Here is a 21,022-nt window from a genome sequence, read left to right as displayed (position 1 = left end):
AGACGTTGGCTGTCTGGGGTACTGTACGTGCATAGCCTAAGACCATAGCTCCATTTTAACAGAGCTTTTACTTTTGGCCTTATGCTACTGCATGAACTGCTTGGTAAATATGCTTCCCCAGATCTCCAGGATTAGCTTACTTGCCATTCATATGATCCTTTGACTCAAATGCTGATTGGTGAAACTCCTGTTTAAGAAGCTCCTCGAGACCAGTATAATATTTATTTATTTATTTCAGGTACTTATATAGCGCCGTCAATTTACGCAGCGCTTTACATATATATTGTACATTCACATCAGTCCCTAACCCCCAAGGGGTGTACAATCTAAGGTCCCTAACTCACATTCATACATACGCATACTAGGGACAATTTAGACAGGAGCCAATTAACCTACCAGCATGTCTTTGGAGTGTGGGAGGAAACCGGATTACCCGGAGGAAACCCACGCAGGCACAAGGAGAACATGCAAACATTAAAGAAGTTACTGGAAAAAAAGTACTCTCCCAGAAAACAAAGGCTCATGTTTCTGCAGGTAGGCATTCAACTCAGGAGGCTAGAAAAGTTCCTTTCATCCTTCTCAGACTTCAAGCTCTAGTTTTAAACCTGGAACGCACTTTTGTCAGAAGATATTGCTCACAAAGCCAACTAACTCTGGCTCCCAGCCCTCTTCCTAATGAATGGGCATCTCTTTGTCAAACGCTGTCAATCTTTTTTGGCCTCCTGTTCCCAAAAAATCTCAGATGTTTGGGTCTAGAGTATTATTTCCAGGGTCTACAAAGTGGAGCTTTGCACTCTGTCTCCTCCCTGCTTCATGGCCTTCAATTTGCCTGCTTCTCTGCAAAGAAGGATAGATCTTTCTACTATCCAGAAGCTCTCTGTTTTCTTATTAACTCCGTCCCTAATGAGGAATGATTTTAGGCAGACATTTACCTGTCTGATTTGCGGTCTTGAAGTGCAGAATCTTAGTATTTGACAAAGTATATTCTCATCTGCTAGGGCCACATCACTACAGGACAACGCAGTGGGAACCATTTAGCTCAGTGGGGGCCTGCGCATCTGATACTCAACTGAACTGTGATAGATATAAAGATCCTGATGGAAGTCTGCCAGAGAAATAAAAAAAAGATATTTTAGTAAGCAAAGCACCAAGGCCCCCAATAAGACAACATGTACCAAGAAATATACAAAGTGAAAAGCGGTTTGCCACCATCAGTTTTTTTTTTAATTGCTTTTTAGGCAGGTGGTGTTTATATTGCCATAATTTACCTTTTGTGGCTTTGTGCTTGTACAATTGGTTCCAGTGTATTTTTTCTTCCAGATTTAACTGTAATTGTTTTGCATCTTTGGTTGGAATCCCTATATTAGCAACTACAGTGTAATTTAACACTAATGCTAATGCCTATTCAGAGCATCACAACACAGAAGCCCAACATGAACGTAATGTAAACTATTCTGTTTGAACAATGCCAAATATTAGTTTAGTTTAAAAAACAATCAGACTATAGTAGCTATTTAAAGCTGGGTTTTGCGTTAGGCTCAATATATGTCTGACTTTGGTTAAGATCTGAATACCTTTGTAGTAAGTTACATAGGAGAGTTTTGATATTAGAATTTACTAGTTTGGTAAATCTTGCTGAGACACTTTCATTTTTTTTACAGGTCAGCACTAGTTTTATTTGGAGGATCTGTCACTATTACTGCTTTCTATTTCCTCATTGGTGAGATTTACCTTCACTTCTATCCCCATAATAAGGTGTGACAAGTACAGGAATTGTTAGGGACAGAGACTGTGTCAAAACCACATTTATTTTAGAGACTACCAAAAGGTTAGAACATCTATCAGGTTTTTATTGCTGTGTCTCTCTGTCTTATCTGTCTAGGTTAGGGTAAGTCTCCCCAAAGAGGACATAGCAATAAAAACATGACAGAATTTCTTAATCATTCCCACTCTTGCATCCCACCCATACATCCTTGGATGGGAAGGCTAATGTCTCAGTCATTGCTTCAGTGATGACCTAGGTAATTTTTCAGAGCCGGCGATGCTGAAGAAAGTAATAGTAATCAGAGCGGCTAAAGAGATTAACTTTACAGGCGGCGGAAGGAGGTCCCCCCCACCACTGCAACCACCTTTACCGGGCTCTCCTAAGCTATTGGGGAGCCAGCAAGGATGCCACTGGCGGCATCTGGTTCCTGAGTGTCAGGGCAGAGGCCGAGGAACGGACAGGCAGGCCTAACAATGTAACGCACTGGCTGACGACAACCACCACCCACAGACCGAAGTCCCTCAGGGCGCGGAGTCTAAGTCCCAGGCTGCCCTTCACCAGGGCCCCTGATGGTGGGGATGGACTTGACGCAGCCAGGAACCAGGTCGCGGCCCCCGAGACACCTCAGATTGCGGTAATGGCCGCCGCCAATGGCATGTAGCTGGTGGAAGAGACAAAAGAGTAGTCAGACAAGCCGGGTCAACAACAACAGGACAAAACAGTACAGGACAGCAGACAAGAATCACAGGTCACGAGCCGGGTTCAGCAACAGAGGGTCAGATCAAAGGAGAATACAAAGAATAGTCAAGTCACAAGCCGAATCAGATACCAGGAGAGTCACGAGAGTCAGAACAGAGTAATAGCAACACAAAGACACAAGACACAAGTGCAAAGAGCATGTGCGGGCCACAGGCTTATATGTCATCAGCCACACCCCTCTGGGGGATGGACCACAGAGACCTGAAGGCATAAAAGGATTCCCGTCATGCACAGCAGAATCCAAGATGGACGCCAGCACATGGAGTAACATAACCTCAGAGAAAAGGTAGGACCTTGACACTGAGACAGAGAGAGAGAAATAAATGCTGTTCCTCCCTCTGTGTGATGTCAGAAACTGAAAGTGATGAGGATTTAATCACTGGTGGTTTCGGTCTCATGTAAACAAGCCATTAAACTGATCTTGGTTTGATCTGATGCTTTGGAGGGCAGAGGAGAGGTCTGGGGTCTAATAAACCCCAGATCTCTCCAAAACAGATGACCTGTCACACCTACACTATCACAAGGGATGTTGTTTATCCCTTCTGATAGCAACAAAAGTGATAAAAGAAAATAAAAGTTAGTGTAAAAGAAAAAATTGATTTCATTATTAAAAAAAAAAAGTATTCCCCCTCCTCCCTCACATGCAAATACAAACGTGTGCACGCGTTGGTCCCATACTATATGTAAACAACAATTGCACCACGTGGGGTATCGCTGCAAACATCAGAGCAAGAGCAATAATTCTCTTAAAAGACCTCCTGTGAATCTCAAAACTGGCAACCTGTACAGGCTTTTAAAGTGTCACCTACAGAGATTTTTAGGTACCGAAGTTTGAAAAGCTGCTGTACGAATACAAATATGCAACACCCACCATTTTATTCTCTAGGGCCTCTGCTTAATATATATATATATTTATATATATATATATATATTTATTTTATTTATACAATTTTTGTGGGTTCTAAGTAGTTTTCTGACACAAAATTGTGTTTTACATGTAGGAGAGGGATGTCAGAATTTACCTGAACTGGAGGTGGTTAAAAATAACACAAAACTCTTAAAAACTTAAAAACTTAAAGAGCTAAAATGATAAAGGCCCTCTGGTGATATGGCCAGATAGTTATCTATAGTAAATACAGATATGCTGGTAGAACTGTCTGCATTTTGTATTTCTGTTTCCTGCAGACATGTCATTGTGAAACCTCATGTACTAATTTGTGCTGCCAGCATCCTTGTTCTTTTTCTAAAAGATTACAATCTATTTTTTGTTGTGTTTTAGGTAAATATTGATTCTGATAGATTTATTTATAAATGTAATCTGGGATATTTCCCCATTCATTTTAGCCGTTTTGGTCAAAGGTGAAAATAATCAAGTGAAATTGATTTGGTAAATAGTATTTGCCGATTTTATTGTTATTTTTCTTCTATTTTTGTCAATAATTTTTATCACCTAATTTAATCTGTTAGTTCAGTAGAACAAATCTACACTTTCATAAAGGTGCCACAATATAGTTTTTTTCATTTGCATCACATTTTAGCACTTTGAACCAATCTACAAGGATGCAAAATTCCACCTTTGCTCTGCAAAGATGCAGTTATTGCACCAGTCTTTATATAGAGTCCACTCACCTTTTCCTATGATGTTGCTACCTGGCTGAGTTCATTTCTACACTGCAAGGGGTAAATGCTCATTTTGTTTGTATGGAGGAATAAACAGAAATACTTTATTTCGCATTCTCCATGCTTCATAGGCAGCTTAATGGAGAAATGATGCTGCTTCAGAGCTCAGTTGTGCGGCAAGCAGAATATTTTAGAAATTATACAAAAGGTCAGGGTTGTTTCCTAGTGTAGGAAATATACTGTAGTGTGGTTTATTGTGCAGTGCCATTATTATCTTATGGTTATTTATAGTTTCAGTATTTTAAAGCCCAATTCCAGGATAAAAAAAGCCATTGTAGTCTAGGACAGCCTTCCTCAACCAGGGTACCCAGGCACCTTGGGGTGCCTTGAGGTCTCTTCAGGGATGCCTTGGCATAATCTGTAAAAATTGCCCAAAACTTGTATACAAGCCAGTGGGTAGAACAAGTCTGCCTTTAGTTACACAAAGCCTCAGGTTTCCATTGTGCACCATTTCGACCTTCTAGCCGCCTGCGTCCTGTCAACCAGTTGATAAGGAGGATGTCACTTGCCTTCTCAGCATCCTAGTTTGACCCTTCCCTGCCCCTCTCTATCAATGCTGGGGTCACATTAGCTCAGTGATGGATAAAAAGGGAGAAGAGAAATCTTTGAATTCTACTCAGTACCAATGTGCAAAAGTGTATTTGCTTTGGAAGAATACATCATCTCTAATCTTGGGTGTCCTACATGTGTGGATATTGCTGCGTTAAATAAAACTAGAAAAGCTACAATTTCTGGGGAAATTGTGTGAAGTGTTCTTGCCTCCACCAGTAGTCTACATTTTTAGTGGCAGCAGGGATAGCTGAACATTTTGATATAAGATTTGTGTAGGTGGGCTTGAAAATGAGGGAGTGATGGCAGTTTAGAAATCATGTCCTGATTTTTCAGCTCACACTCTAGCTTTTGTCAGCTCCCACTTTAGTTTTGAACATTCCACTATTCATTCCTATGTGACCAATTTCACCACAAAAACGCTGATATTTTGTGAACCATTCGGCGAAACGTTCCACAAAGTAGTAGCACACCAATCGGGAACAATCCGCACGTTTCCGTATATTACTGTCTATGTAGTGTAAAAACTGTGGGAGGAGTTAGGGTGGTAAATTTGGTTATAATAATAAGAATATATATGTGAGATAACAGTAAGTGGTCTTGCCATGCAAGAACACTTAACTATTGGAATTGTTGTTCACATTGTAGAATGGGGTGTCCTTTTAAAATTATGTACAGTCTTAAAGCACCCCATTTTAGAATGGGGTGCCTCAAGATTGTCCATAATTTTAAAGGGTGCTTTGACTGAAAAAATGTTGAGAAACACTGGTCTAGGAAGTAGAGAAAATTGTATCACTTACCTTACCCCTCTCCTGGCGTGCTCCAGTGTTTCCTTTTCTCTCCTCAACTTTGAGCTGTGAACAGTCCCTCAGCATCGTCACATAGAATGCCAGACTATTGGCGTGCGACTGCTGCCGAGAACACCTTTAAAGAGGAGGCTTCGGGGGACCTGTCGTGAAGGTAAGGGAACCTGCAGAAGCATAAGGTACCGTATATACTCGAGTATAAGCCGACCCGAATATAAGCCGAAGTACCTAATTTTACCACAAAAAACTGGGAAAAACTATTGACTCGAGTATAAGCCGAGGGGGGAGGAATAGTGCCCCATCGTTGGTGTCAGTGGGGGGAGGAATAGTGACCCATCGTTGGTGTCAGTGGGGGGAGGAATAGTGCCCCATCATTGGTGTCAGTGTGGGAGGAATAGTGCCCCATCGTTGGTGATAGTGGGGGGGAGGAATACTGCCCCATCGTTGGTGTCAGTGGGGGGAGGAATAGTGCCCCATCATTTGTGTCAGTGTGGGAGGAATAGTGCCCCATCGTTGGTGTCAGTGGGGGGAGGAATACTGCCCCATCGTTGGTGTCAGTGGGGGGAGGAATAGTGCCCCATCGTTGGTGTCAGTGGGGGGAGGAATAGTGCCCCATCGTTGGTGACCCCTGCTCCAGCCTGGGCTCGCTCGCTCGCTCCCTCTCCCATGGTACACACTTACCGGTCAGATGTCTTCCTTCTCCGGCCGCTCTCCTCCTCTTCACTCGCTCGATCTTCGCAGTGCCGCTCGGCTCCTCCTCTCCAAGCTCCACCTCCTCGCCGGTGATTGGCCGCCGGAACTGTAGCTCAGGAGAGGCACACAGGCGCCCAATCACGTGCGAGGAGGTGGAGCTTGGAGAGGAGGAGCCGAGTGGCACTGCGAAGATCGAGCGAGTGAAGAGGAGGAGAGCGGCCGGAGAAGGAAGACATCTGACCGGTAAGTGTGTACCATGGGAGAGGGAGGGAGCGGCGAGGATTGATCCCGGGGGTGTGTCCAGATGACAGGGACGGCATATCATCTGCAGACGTTGCCTCGAGTATAGGCCGAGGGGGCCGTTTTTCAGCACAAAAAATGTGCTGAAAAACTCGGCTTATACCCGAGTATATACGGTAAGCATTACACTTTATACCTCTACCCCTGGGCAAAAACAAGCATTTAACCCTTGTAATGTGTATGGGGGTTGCTCACTGCAAGGGTATTCTTTTTTTCTCTTTTCTCTTGTGCCTGGAGTTAGGCTTTATGACAACAAAAGTAGCCACATTTTTAAAGGCTATGCTTGTGCAAGGTCTCTTTCTGAAGTATTTTAAAGAAGGTTTTCCTAAGGGAAATGTTGAAGCTTTGTTACAAAAGGTTCTTAACAAAATAAAATGTAGGCCAAAATGAAGCATTAATTCACTTGTTTATGCTACAACTTAGGAATTATTGGGTTTTCCCATTTATAAAGAATTTCTGTGATTGCCCTCAATGTGACTTATGTGAAACTCCTGGAATCACTTGATATAATCATGTGTTTAAAATCTCTCATTAACTTGTTTTTATTTGTCATCGTGTGTTCAGTGGAAGCTTTTCATCACTAGCTGTTTTAGTTTATAAGGTGTTGCCTGTGATCGAATTGCCAGTGTGGCATGGTCTAAGGTTAGTTCCATTTTTATATATAAATTAGTTTCCACTAGTCATTAGAAAAAGTCTACAAACTTAATTTTTAATTACTTTTATTGTTTCAGTCATTTCTTGTAGGGATGCACCGATACCGAGTATTTTCACTTGTGAAAATGCTCCTGATACTTTGTGGTGTAATTTGCGTCAAAACGAAATGCTAATTGCACCACAAAGATTAGCATGCGATTTGAACAGGAATGCGACTTCTGTCCAAATCGCATGCAGTTTCCCCACTGCTTCTATCTCAACTCAGGCTTGTCATAGCCTGAGTTCACACAGGAGCAGTGTAGGAAACCTCCCTGCACTGATCCCATGCTGAGCGGAGAGTGGGTGAGAGGGACGTGAGGGGATGTATATCTTGGTGGCAGATGTTCCAGGTTCTCAGCTGTAGGAGAGAAGAGAAAGCCATGGGGATTTTAAATGCCCCGACCTGTAAAGCAGCTTTCTCTCCTCTCCTTGCAGGGATGATAGTACGGGCTAGACAGCTTCTGATTGGTCAGCACCTTTCATGTGATGGAACTGTCATCCCTGCAAGGAGAGGAGAGAAAGCAGCAGGGATTTGAAATCCTTGCAGCTTTTTCCCCTCTCTTGCAGCTGAGAATCTGGAGCATCTGCCTCCATCTGCTTACCAAGGTATACATCCCCACACACCCTTCTCTCCCACACTCCACTCAACATGGGACTGGTGTAGGGAGGTTTCTCGCACCGCTTCTGTGTGAACTCAGGCTATGACAAGCCTGGGTTCATGCAGGACCAGTGGGAAAACTTTGTGATTTGTACAGGAATCGCATTCCTGTTCAAATCACATGCTCTTTGCAGGGCAATTTGAATCATACATTTTGTAAAGGTGCAAATCGCAGAGCAAAGTATATTTTGAGGTACTCTGCATTAGCAAGTACTTGACCGAAAGCAAAGGCACTTATACTCGCTGATCAAAAAGGGGTACCATTGCATCCCTAATTTCTTCAATAAATGTGATGATAAAGTATTATTTAGATGAAGATAAAATCACATTTGAGAGCTATTTATTAACTACTTTGCACCCATAAGACCTTATATGACATCCTAGAGTTTCAGTGGTTATACCACAGCTGCAGGCATCATCCTGGTATCACAATTTTCAGCTGGCGATTCTCTTTAATGTAGAAGTGATTCCAGTGGCTATACATTCACTCTGTAACTTATACAGATGGCGGAAGGGGTAACCCCGCCCCCCTGCCACCTTTAACGTGTTCTTGCATCCTATTGGGGAGCCCGGTGACAATGCGACAGCTTGTACACCATCTGATCGGGTCATAACCCATGCTATCACAAGGGTTGTTGTTTGTCCCCTGTGATAGCAATAAAGTTGATATAAAAAAAATAAAAGTACAGTGTTAAATAGATACATTTTTAAATAAAATAAATAATAAAAAAACACATTTTAAAGCACTCTGCCAATGTGCATGTAGTTGCTGCACACATATGTAAATTGTGATCACACCACATGTGAGGTGTTGCCACTAACATCCACACAAGACTGAGGCCAATAATTCTAGCACCAGTCCTCCTGTATAACTCTAAACTAGTAATCTGTGAAGGCTTTTAAAGTGTCGTCTATGGAGATTTTTAGGTACCACAGTTTTGTGCTGTTCCACAGGCATATGCAATATTAAAGCGTGACATGTTAAGTATCTATTTACTTTGTGACATCATCTTTTTATATTTTTCCAAAACAATGTGTATTATATTGTTTCTGTTCACTAAAATTCATTAAAGTATATTTTTTCTCAAAGAAAATTGCATTTTGAAATACTGCTGCACAAATACTCTGTAACATTAAAAATCTCAACACCCACCATTCTATTCTCTAGGGCCTTTGTAATAAAAACATAATGTTTGAGAGTTCTAAGTAATTTTCTAGGAAACAAATTATGATTTTTACATTTATGAGAGAAATGTCAGAATTGGCCGGGGTGTGAAGTGGTTAAAAATCTACAGAGTTCCCAAGTTTTTTGCAGACATTTGAAAGTTTACTTTAAATGTTTTTGTTTTATTTGCTTTTCATCTCTAATAATGTACTGGAATCCACAAAAACTGGCAGTCCTGTAGTAGTCATTGAAAATGCCAAAAAGCCAGCAACACAGTGCAGTGTTCAGTGCATCTTTTAGTAAAGCTCCAATTTGGAAATATAGTATTTTTAAGCTAAACTGATCAAAGCACAGTACATGTCAGGGAGGAAATTGTAGCCACCCTGTTAATTTAGGAGAATGAAACCTGGTGGACTGGTGAATTATATCTTAGTTCAGTTAGGTTTTTTTTTTTTGCTGACTTACTAAACCTTGGTTTTATGGTGTTGATTAGCTTTGGCCTTTTAATTGTAAAATCCATCTCATAGGTTACACTCTTGGGTTATATAAAATGGTTTGATCTGTACTGCCACAACCTAACCATGTTGTCACAACCTAACCTAACTGAAGTTGCATATAACACCAAAATTAAAGATAAAGTGGATCAAAACTGTAGATTTCTGTCAGGCCATGGGGACTATGTGCCAGTCAGATGGCATACAGGCTGCAATTTGGTGTTAAGAGGTAAAACTGAGCTGAAAAAGGGTATTTGTCAGGAAAATACATTTTTATATAAACAGTCTGTGATTTTTCTTGCAGTGTTTTGAAAGGTGACATCATTTGGATATAAAAATGATTTGTAATGTATAGCTATCAATCAATCTAGGCAGGTTACACATGTGTGACTGGATTTAGGGAAAATAAATCTAAGCTGGTGAAAAGTAAACACACCAATCCATTTGTTTGATTTGAGTATTGAGGAAAGAAGTGTTTCTGCTTACAAAATGTAGGCTAGGAAGGACACAGATGTGAACTTGAGATATTGTTAATATAAAAATCTCATATTTCAATGTATTGGGCACACAGAGGCTTCAAAACATTATTGTATTTATATTATTTAGCCCCAGGCACATGAATGTTGTTAGGCAGAAGTGGTATTTTCTGGGGCTCTAAACAGCCTCGTATGCTACTTGCAAGCGGTGTTAATTTTGTTGACTAAAAATTTTTCGTTGACTAAAACAATTCAGATGACTAAAATGGCATTTTAGACAAAAGTCTATGACTGAAACTAAAATTGAAATGTTACTTCAAAGTTAACACTGCACTACCACATAAAAATAAGTAATAAGTATACCACATAAGAATAAGTAAAGGGTATCTACTAAGCTGCTGAAAGAGAAAAAAAATAAGAAAAAGGCTTTTGTTATATTTTTTGCTTAATATTTAAGGTTTATAATATATTCAGATAATATGTGCAATGGCATTTCAGTCAATAGAGTTTACAATTTAGTTTTTTTTTTTAAATATTTTAAATTTGCCCTTGTTAAAAAACAATATTTTTGTTTGTTTATGAAACTTTGTTTTTTTATAAAGATGCTGTATATCTAAATGTTTAAATCTGTGTATGTAGTGCATGTTCAACTTCAAACCTTAATACCATAAATAATAACATGTTATTAGATTGTTACTCCATGAGTATATAGTGAGTTTGGCAATTCTAGAGAAATAGTTATGCTTAAATAATGCATTACAATTTAACTAAACTTATTCGATTTTAGTTAACTAAAATGTACTGGAGATTTTAGTCTACTAAAATACGATTAAAACTAAAACAATTCGGATGACTAAACCAAAACAAAAATGGCATTTTAGTCAAAAAGCTATGACTAAAACTGCTCTCAAGAAGAAATAAAGGTTACTCACAATGCCACTAATATTTTCCCTGTGCTTCTGTAAACTGATCCCTGTACTATAGTTCTTGTGCCCACCCACCTGTCTGCATGGTGTTACACTTCTGTGGAACTTTTTCCCCACTAGATATGAAGGAGCAATCTATAATACAGTAAACATGGAAAAATGTATTACATGCTTTGTGTAGCTGTCGTTCACTATACCAAAACATTTGCATCCAAGAACAAAACGAAACCAGCGCTCAAATCTTCATGCAGACTAAGGAGATTCTGAATGCCAAATGTAGAGGTGCAGCCCTTCAGAGATCGGGAAATCTAGATGATGGGGGTTATCACTTCATTTATCATGTATCATTTTCCATTATTATATTTATTTTAGTTTTTATTTGTCTTTTCCACTTATTGTCACATTTTCTTTTTGCCCTGTGGTACAGGCACTGTTGCTGGCGGGTGTCAGGTGTGGGGACGGCTATAAGACCTCCATTCAGAGGGTTTCCTCTGTATGTCAGGTTCCCCTGTCTATTACATTGTCTCACTTCTGTGTGTTGGCTATGACTGCTGTTCATGGTTTTCATCAGCAGCCGTGCTTCCCCTTCCGCCCTTTCTCTGACACACTTCCTCCGAGTGTGTAGGGCGGCACAGCTCCCGAGCACATGCGCAGTTCGCACCCGGCGCGGTGCGCATGCGCTGACGGGATGCCAGCTTGCGCATCGACATTCCCTTTCTCCCTTCGGTCACGTTCTCATTTGACACAGCATGGGGAGCAGTACAGCAGCCACGCTGGTGTCATTTCCATCAGGCATTCACTTTACATCAGCTGTCAGCACTGCTGTGCTCTGACATTGTACAGCACATATCCTGGCATCAGTCCCATTATATGCAGCATTCATCTCTATTCACCCTGGCATTACAGGTGAGCACAGTACATCTATCTATTCATTTCATTATGATACCATTATCATTATTCATCTTTATTTTTGTCATTGATACATCTATTTTCAATATAATTTTTTTTTTCCTCTCGTCTTTTTTAATTGGCTGTTCCTTGATTGGGCGGCCTGTTGAGTGTGTGGGAAGGGAGGTGTGTCCATTTCTTTACACCATTTATTGGCCTACTTAAGTTGGACTAGCAGGTCTACATTTTAGCTCTGAGGAAGGGGGTTCGTCTCCCGAAACGCGTTAGCCTATCCCTTACAAGGTGTTTGAATCCAGTGGACTGTCCTTACGGATCACCTGTTCTGTTTATATCTCTTTTGGTTTGTGAGTATTTATCTATAATTTTTCAATAAATACGTGGTGTACCACGTTAATGCACGATGGGAGTGCACCCTTGTTTGTTTTTGTATACCAAAGCATTTAACTGTTTTTATGGTGGTTTTAACAGTGTGTTCTTGACAGGAAAGGAATTCTGAAGATGTTGAGTTCCTGGTTAATCCATATTGTATTGTATACTGACAAATCACAAACTCAGGACATTTCATTATAGGTTAATGAAGGGGTAATGCTAAAATTCTAGTTTTCTTCTGTATGTTTTTCTTCATGAATCTTGAGGATGGGTACATAGGACCATTGACCTTGACCAGGTGGCAGTTAATTAACTTTACTGGAGTGCTGCTTTATTATTGTAGCTATATGTCAGTAAAAAGGGTGTTATTTAGAAATTCACTTTATGTACTTAAATGTTCACTGGAGTGATGAGTGAGAAGGATGTCAATGCTAGGATACATATTCGGTATAGTTGTGCGTGAGGATTAAATTAACACTCTCCCTTGACTTTAATATAGAGCTAATGCAGAAGCACATTCTTCAGTGAAGCACAACTTGAAAGATGAATCCAGTGCCAAAGGAAAGGAGGATGAAGACCGGGAAAATGTTCAGGACCAGGCTGTGGAGTCAAGTGACGAAGAACAACAACCAGAGGAGGGCAAGAAAAAGAAGCAACGTACAGGATTTAGGGATCGTAAGGTATAGCTTTTTATACAAAAACTTTCTTGGCATAATTCTAAAAAAAGCCAACTTCAATTCTACTGTAATATAAAGGATAACTGTACATTTAGTGTAAATCATATAGATGTCACTGTCTTGTATAGGAAAAAAGGTGAGTGTGCTGTATACCTTATTTGAAGAGATTTATTTTTAGAGCGTGCATTCCCACACTGGCCTGCAGATCCTGACTTCTGTGTACGTACTGTTGTCCTGAGGTAAATCAGAGCCAACAGAGAGAATGCTTTAGTTTAGACCAGAGACGCACTGCATTATGTCAGATGGCTAATCCGCCTCCTGTCTTGCCTGGTGCTACCCTTGGTAGCTCCCAGAAGCAACTCCTCATCACAGCAGGACGTATTCCTTAGCTAGGAACATACACCCTTCTTATTATAAGGTACTCATTCCCATTTACATTTTTTGGACAGGATCTGAAACAATGACCATTAAAAATTAAAATACAACAAAACTGACACTCTATTTGTAATCGTGTGCCAATAACTTAAAGACATTTAAATTATGTGGTCCATAAATATAATTTAAACCCATTTGTATGAAAGTCAAAAAAAGCAATACAAACTATGTAAGGGCCTTCTGTTTTTGTCAGATGGATTTTTCATTCCTGTACAAGTCTATAGGAGAACAACTTTGGGTCAAATCCACCTTTCAGTGAATTCTCATTAACATCAGGAGCCCAAAGCCTAACAACCACTAGCTAGTTGTAAAATAACATTTCCATATACAGCTATTTTTGAACAGTACATTCTTGAAGATAAATGCAGTATATGTTGCCTGCTTTATCTATCACTGTCTTTCAAAAAAGTAATATCCTAATCATACAGTACAGGACACGGGCTGGAGATTCTTAGACTCTGTGCTATAGGCTGCTACCTTCAGGGGATTGGAAACTGGAAAAGCTTTTGGACGTGCCCCCCTCATGGGTGTACCCCTATATTCTTACCAAACTTTGTGAGACTCCAGTTTTTGCTAGTGTCCTGTAGATCAGGACACTAGCAAAAACTCCTTTATGGAGAAGTTTATGTATTTAACTAGTTCTAATTTACTTAAAATTCTTCAATCAACTCTTTAGTGCCTTCTACTATAACAATAGAAGCAATGCATTTGGATCAGGTAAACCTTGGTAATACTTTGGGAACCATACATTATTATTATACAGTATTTATATAGCGCCAAAAAGTTTGATCAGCGCTGTACATTATAGTGGGGGACAGTACATGAGACAATACAGTAACAATACAATACACGAGGGGTTCGAGGACCCTGCTCCTTGGAGCTTACAATCTACATGGACTCTACATGATGGGGAGGGCTTGTAACTTTGCTTTGAGCACTGGATCCTTCTTGGGAGCTCACCTTCACACTTTTAGTTAGCCTCAGCGTGCTATACAGGTCCAGGGCTGTGGTCAATTCCTATGGCTCCCAGACCCTGAAAACCCCTCCAAAGGCCTTGAATGAAGTAAGTCTCCTGGGTGGAAAAGCACTGTACAGCAGTCTCTGCTGTTCACATTCCAGGAGTGGAGAGTTGGAAGGTGGATTTCCTCAGTCGTCACAGCCTGCATTAGGGGAACATGGGGAATGCTCTTTTCATCCCATCATCTTTAATCTCCTGTGTCAGAAATGGGGGACTCCAGATGTGGACATCCTGACCTCCAGGTTCAGCAACAATTTACCTCTGTTTGTGGCCGGGACCATGGATCCTCTAGCACTGCCATTGTATGGAAATCAGGTAGTGGGGCATTTTTTTTAACCTTAAGGCATATAGAATGCATTAAGGTAAAAACCACTTAGTCTTTAGAACCACTTTAAATGTACCTGTATCCTCTGGCTCACAGCTCTTTCATAACCTGGAATTTTAAATCTGCTGGTTTAAAATGCATGTCTTCTTGTTTAACGCAGTCAGTTTCCTTTTAAATTGTAACCCAGGTAATGAAAACTGAAAAGAATATTTTGGATACATCGCTGGCTGAAATTACATTATCAGAAAAGTACCAGCTGCGGAAATGTTATATTTATTTTCTTCAAAGCAATTTCACGTCTTTACTTTATTGCATTATATTTTATGCATTGTATTTGCAACACCAAGTACATGCTTTGGTGTATTGATTTCATTGTGTTTATGTAATATGCATAGCATCATAAAACATACTGGTGTCTCCCACTTTGTGCAGTGTACTGCATCATTAGTAATAGGAGCAATCTATTTATAAGCAGAACAGTGCAATGAAATTGCTTGATGATATAAATCAACACTGGAACGGAAGCTGAAACTGAAGCAAGAAAATATATACAAACAATTTCCAATCGGTACAGACATATACTGATGATTAAACATCTAATTAACCACGATGGCTCATACATTTGAGTATATAATGATGGCAGCTAAATATCCCTCACAGCCTAACAAAGATGCAAGCTTAACTTTTTGAGTAGGCATGTCTTCTTTTTTTTTTTTCTTCCCTATTATTTGGAAAATAGGCCTATTATCTAAACAATAGATTGCTGTCCCAAAAGGGTCCTATTTATTATATACATTTCTTTGTCCCTAAAGAGCCATATAGTTTCCATCACTTTCATAAAGACCTTCTCTGCTGGTAAATGGTCAGTGAGCTGGCCTTCGCATCATTTAAGGCTGGTAGGTACCTGCTCAGATGCCAAATATCTGATCATTCATGTGTGTGCTTTTTATATTAAATATTGAAGCTGAAATTGACTTTACAATATACAGTAAATTATCTCAGTAGAGATCCACATTTTGTTGTGTCAGCAGCTCATTCATCCTCATATCATTTATTGGTTTTAAGTTGCTGATCACTGACCATTGCTCTCTCTCTCACACACACAAACACATACACACAGACCTATGAAGGTTGTAGATTTTCTTAATGAAAACCTACCTGTGATGAAAAACACAGAGAAAAATGTATTCAGCTCCTTCAACATGTAATTGCATGGCACCTAAAAATCAGCCTAACTGCAGACTACAATATATTTTTTATTATTTTATAAATTAATAGCTTTCTCCTACTTGCATTCAGTATTATATAAAGAGGACCTGTACTGTGAAAGCTATGCCCTAATTATGCAAATGGAGAAATGACTGGTTGCAGTTTTGCTTGTAAGCGGATCTTTTCCCTTTTTCTGACTTACAATTCCTTTTTTCACATTTGTTTCTTTGTGGCGGTGACTGTCTTGGTAGAGGAGCAGGGCCTTGATTCCTAATTTCAGAGCTGCTTCCTTGATCAATGGTGATCTGATGACTGATGAGTCATATTAACTTAAATAAGCAGCAATAGAGTTGTAGAGGGCATAGATCCACCGAAAAAATGCCGCAAAAGAAGTGAAATCCTTGCGCTGTAGGCACAGCTTCTAATCTAGCAGGGAGGACAATGGACAGCACAGCAGTGACATTACCAAATCTCCTTCCAAATTTTTGGAGACTGGCAGTGAGAGGCAGTAAGTAGTACATTGCATGATTTTACTTTGCAGATATACAGCTATTGGGCTACAGAACAGCAAAGCTTAGGCACATGTCAGGAAGTGTCCTGCCATTTTATAATAGAAATTCAAGGTAAAAGGTACTTTTTCAAAGGCACAATTAACATTTTTAAATTCTCCTGTTACGATAGCAAATCTTTACTTTTAGAGTACTTTTTTAAAAATTTTGATCCACTTTTGCACTTTGTAAAAACATGTAAAATACTTAAAAAAAATGTGCAGAGTTTATTATTTTACCCTGTGTGACTGATTTGTTTGATTGCACTCACTCTTCTGTCAGTGGACTAGGGAGTGGGAAATATAAGAAGCCACTTTATATTTTGTGTAGCTGTATTTCTTCCCTGAGAATTAGACATCTTCTCCAAGGGCTTTTCTTGTAGTTAGTGCACTTATGATAGATTCCCACTGCTTAGGCAGAAATAGACTAAAGGGCATATCAAACGACCTTTATTAAACGTACAGCGAATGTTATGATCACCTGCATTGCAGTACAGTGAGTCTAAATCCAATTTATAGGCTTAGTAATAGCATCTTCTTTTTAGCAAGAAATAGTTGTGATAAAGAGATCTTGCTTGGCACTTTCTTTTTATCACATTTAGATGTTCCTGAACATAACCATAAACTGCAAGATGAGAACACATTGTCAGATATAGCAGAACATATCAGACTACTAAGTAACAGCGGGTGATGTACATCTGATTTCTGCAACAAAGGGAAATATCTATTTTCTTTGGTTTATAGTAGAACTTAACTGACAAAAGAATACTTTGTTTTGGAAAGCACAGTAAGTAAAACAAAATTGCATGATTTTTTGTTGCAAAAGTAGAGTGCATCTCTTACTTTGTTCATGTTTTTCTTTTGCACTGTACACATTTGATATACCCTTTGTATGAGCTTCCTGGATAATGTGTGAGTGCTCCTGTAAATCTTTGACTTTAATGGTGACTAGCATCAGGGCACTGTTGCTTGTAATCCAACTCCGAAGAAAAGGGTGACAATGCTGCATCTGAATTAAGTAAGCATTGTCACCCTAGGATAGGAAGTGCCTGTGGTTGCTTCTAGCTGGGATAATTTCAAAAGCAAGACATAAAGAAAAAAATGGTTATAACTTTGGCATTAACCCTTTTTCTACAGCGTATGCCCCTGCAAAGCCATGTTTACCTACACAGGGATGCACAGGTGTTCCATGCAGCCCTGTGCAGGCCGCCCCATTGATTTGGGATGTCATTTGGAATGTAGCAACAACACGAACACAGCCATTGCTCCCAAATTGACATCCATGTGCGTCCGGGTGCATGTCCCTGAGCAGAAAATGTATTGTTGGAGGTTGGGTGAAGTTGTGTGAATCAGATTTTCTTTTCAGGGTTTAATGAACAGTTTTGATGTGTTTTTTTCTTTTTTGCTTCCTTTATGGTAGGTGATGGAATATGAAAACCGAATTCGAGCTTATTCAACACCAGACAAAATCTTTCGCTATTTTGCGACTCTCAAAGTGATACATGAGAGTGGGGAACCTGAAGTATTTATGACTCCTCAAGATTTTGTGCGATCAATAACACCCAATGAGAAACAGCCAGAGAGTAAGTACTTATGTATCATGGTTGCTTTCACATCAGAATAAAGTATATGAATTCAAATAGCTTGCGAAGCTTATAATTATTATTCAGAACAGCAATTAGTTTTAAAATGCTGGGGCTAGAAGGTTCTAAAGAGCCCTCTCCTGGAAATAATACACAGCACATAGCCTTTTGAAATATAACAAACCTTTGCTTTCTTACATGAATCCCTACTAAATAAATTTAATACTAACGTCAAAATGGTACGGAGAACTATCAAATTTTAAGATCAATCTCACAAAATCGGAGATCGTAGATATCAATATGCTGAAAGTAGACAGACAAGTACTACCAGACAAAAACTTCCATTTAAACGGCAAGGTAAAGAGTTAAAGTACCTATGCGTAAAGATAACCCCATCAATTAAGAGTATTTATCAAGTGAACTATATACCATTATTGAATGAATTGAAAGAGGAGTTGAAGAAAATATCAAAAGGCTTTTTGTCCTGGATAGGCCGAATTAATATGGTTAAAATTGTGATACCCCCTAAAATCTTGTATAAATTCCAAATACTTGAAATTTACCTGCTGCAAGAGTTTCTTAGGGTATTAACAAGAATGATAATGAGATACATATGAATGAATAAAAAAACCAAGAGTGAAATATGAGGCCTTATGTAAAGATAAAATAAATGGGGGATTAAATATGCCGGAGATCAAAAGATATTACTATGCAGTAATTTTGTCACGGATAATGGATTGGGTGTATAAGTATTGAGTGATGTACAGTTAGATAAAGTCTTTTGGGTTCCACAACAACACCGAAGACTTTCTGTAAATAAGAGCACTCTTACTAAGAATGTATATAGGATATGGGACATAATGCACAAACAAAATGGATGGGAGTATAACTCTCCATTAATACCATTGGTGGGAACCAGTTGTTTCCCACCAGGGATGATCATTATCACAGGAACTTGGATTATAGATGGAAATGCACGGATAAAGAATATTATAAAGGAAGGGGAGTTAAGCACTTTACAGGAGTTGAAGCAGAAAATAGAAATGTTTTGGAGGATGGACGAGTGGCATACCCCAACTCAACTGAGACATTTCATTGTTTCGCTCCCACAACCACTGAGAAGGGTTAAGAACCTGCACCCAATAGAGCAGTTACTGAATTTATAAGGAACACAAAAACAGAGTAGATGGGAGAAAGAGTTGAAAACACAGTTAAGTGACCAGCAGAGAGAAATTTTTTTAAAAGGCAGTTGATATGAATACAGTCGAGATGAATTATACATTTATAACAAGATGGTGTATTACACCCAGTAGAGCACATAAGTTACATCCAGAGAATTCACCTCTTTGCTGGAGGGGATGTGGGAGGGAGGGCACAATCATACATATATGGTGGGAGTGCCCCAAAATACAGGAATTTTGGCGAGACGTATTCCAACAAATTGGAGAACAAATAAGTAAAGATCTATGGGTGTGCCTATTCCATAACACTGACCTAACAGTTAAGCAATATAGGAATACAATGATACCTCATTTATTAAATGTTTTTGAAGGCCCGGGAGATGCCCAAGTTAAAGGACTGGTTAAGAAGGGTGGAAAATATACAAAAAAAGAAGGAATTATACTATACTGGAGAAGACAAAATGGGTAAATTTAGGAAAATCTGGAAAGGTTGGAGTGAGTTTAAACTTACACAGAGGTTTGCTGTACTGATGGTGGAGAGGGTGGGAGATGGTAAAAGGAGGTCAGAGGAAGGGGGTAAAAGTGCCCTGTATGGAAGAGGTTAACTTTTAAATTAAAATGTGTTATGTTGCAGCCTGGTACTACAGTAGTTTAAATTCATTTTTTTTTTATTGCTCATTAATCTACACTCAGTACTCCATAATGTCAAAGTGAAAACAGAAATTTAAAAATGTCTAAGAATTTATTAAAAAGAAAGAACTAAGATATTACACGTACTTAAGTATTCAGACCCTTTACTCAGTACTTTGTTGAAGCACCTTTTGTCAGAATTTACAACCTCAAGTCTTTGTGGGTATGATGTGCAAGCTTGGCACACCTTGATTGGGAGGGGGGGGGGGGTCCTGACTTTCTTTATTTGCAAATCCTCTCTAGCTCAGACAGGTTGGATGAGGACCATCATGGACAGTCATTTTCAGGTCTCTCCAGAGATGTTCAATAGGGTTCAAGTCAGGGCTCTGCCTGCGCCACTCTAGGACATTTACAGAGTTGTCCCTAAGCCACTTCTTTGTTGTCTTTGCTGTGTGTTTAGGATTGTTTTGTTGGAAGGTGAACCTTTGGCCCAATCTGAGGCCCTAAGCACTGTGGAACATGTTTTCATTGTGGATATCTATGTACTTGGCTCCGTTCCCTCAACCCTAACCAGTCTCCAAGTCCCTACTGCTTAAAAACGTTCCTGCAACATGATGCTACCAGCAATGTTACTGTTGGGATGCTATTGGGCAGGTGATGAGCCTGGTTTCCTCCAGACATTGTATTTAAAATGTAAGCCAACAGTTCAATCTTGGCTTAGTCAGACCAGAGAATCTTGTTCTTCACAGTCTGAGAGTACTTCAGGTGCTTTTTTGCAAACTCCCAAGTGGGCTTTCATGGGTTTTGCACTGAAGAGAGGCTTCTGTCTAGCCACTCTGCCATAAAGCCCAGATCAGTAGAGGGCTGCAGTGATGGTTGTTCTTCTGAAACTTTGTCCCATCTCCACACAGGATCTCTGGAGCTCAGTCAGAGTGACTTCTACCCTGATTGCACAGTTTGGCTGGACGACTAGCTCTTTAAATGTTACTAAACCCAGGACCCTGCATTCACTCTATCTGGTCTCCCACAGTACACACTACACGGAAATGCAATTATTTTAGTAAATGCAGACCTTTTCTCATCATCAATTAGAGCAGTCTTGTGACTTCTATCAGTGTTTAGCAAAGCACTGGTTAAAGCTTGTAGGAGGCGTTTTCTTTCTGCTCTAGAAGGAT

At 39.7% G+C, this 21,022-nt stretch overlaps 1 protein-coding gene across 2 annotated transcripts in view; it reads left to right on the top strand.

Annotated features, from left to right (window-relative positions):
• The window catches only part of MICU1 (mitochondrial calcium uptake 1), a 331,092-nt gene that overhangs the window by 58,793 nt on the left and 251,277 nt on the right, over positions 1 to 21,022 (top strand). For both annotated transcript variants that reach the window (XM_089670730.1, XM_089670729.1), the window contains exons 3-4: positions 12,742 to 12,922; positions 17,874 to 18,036. In XM_089670730.1, coding sequence (XP_089526856.1) covers positions 12,742 to 12,922; positions 17,874 to 18,036 — 344 coding nt within the window. The remainder of the gene's footprint in view (positions 1 to 12,741; positions 12,923 to 17,873; positions 18,037 to 21,022) is intronic.

This window comes from Staurois parvus, unplaced genomic scaffold (assembly GCF_062004578.1).
Source record: "Staurois parvus isolate SC_StPar_1 unplaced genomic scaffold, SC_StPar_1.0 ptg000094l, whole genome shotgun sequence".
Classification (NCBI taxonomy): domain Eukaryota; kingdom Metazoa; phylum Chordata; class Amphibia; order Anura; family Ranidae; genus Staurois; species Staurois parvus.
This window is presented reverse-complemented; position numbering and strand designations above follow the sequence as displayed.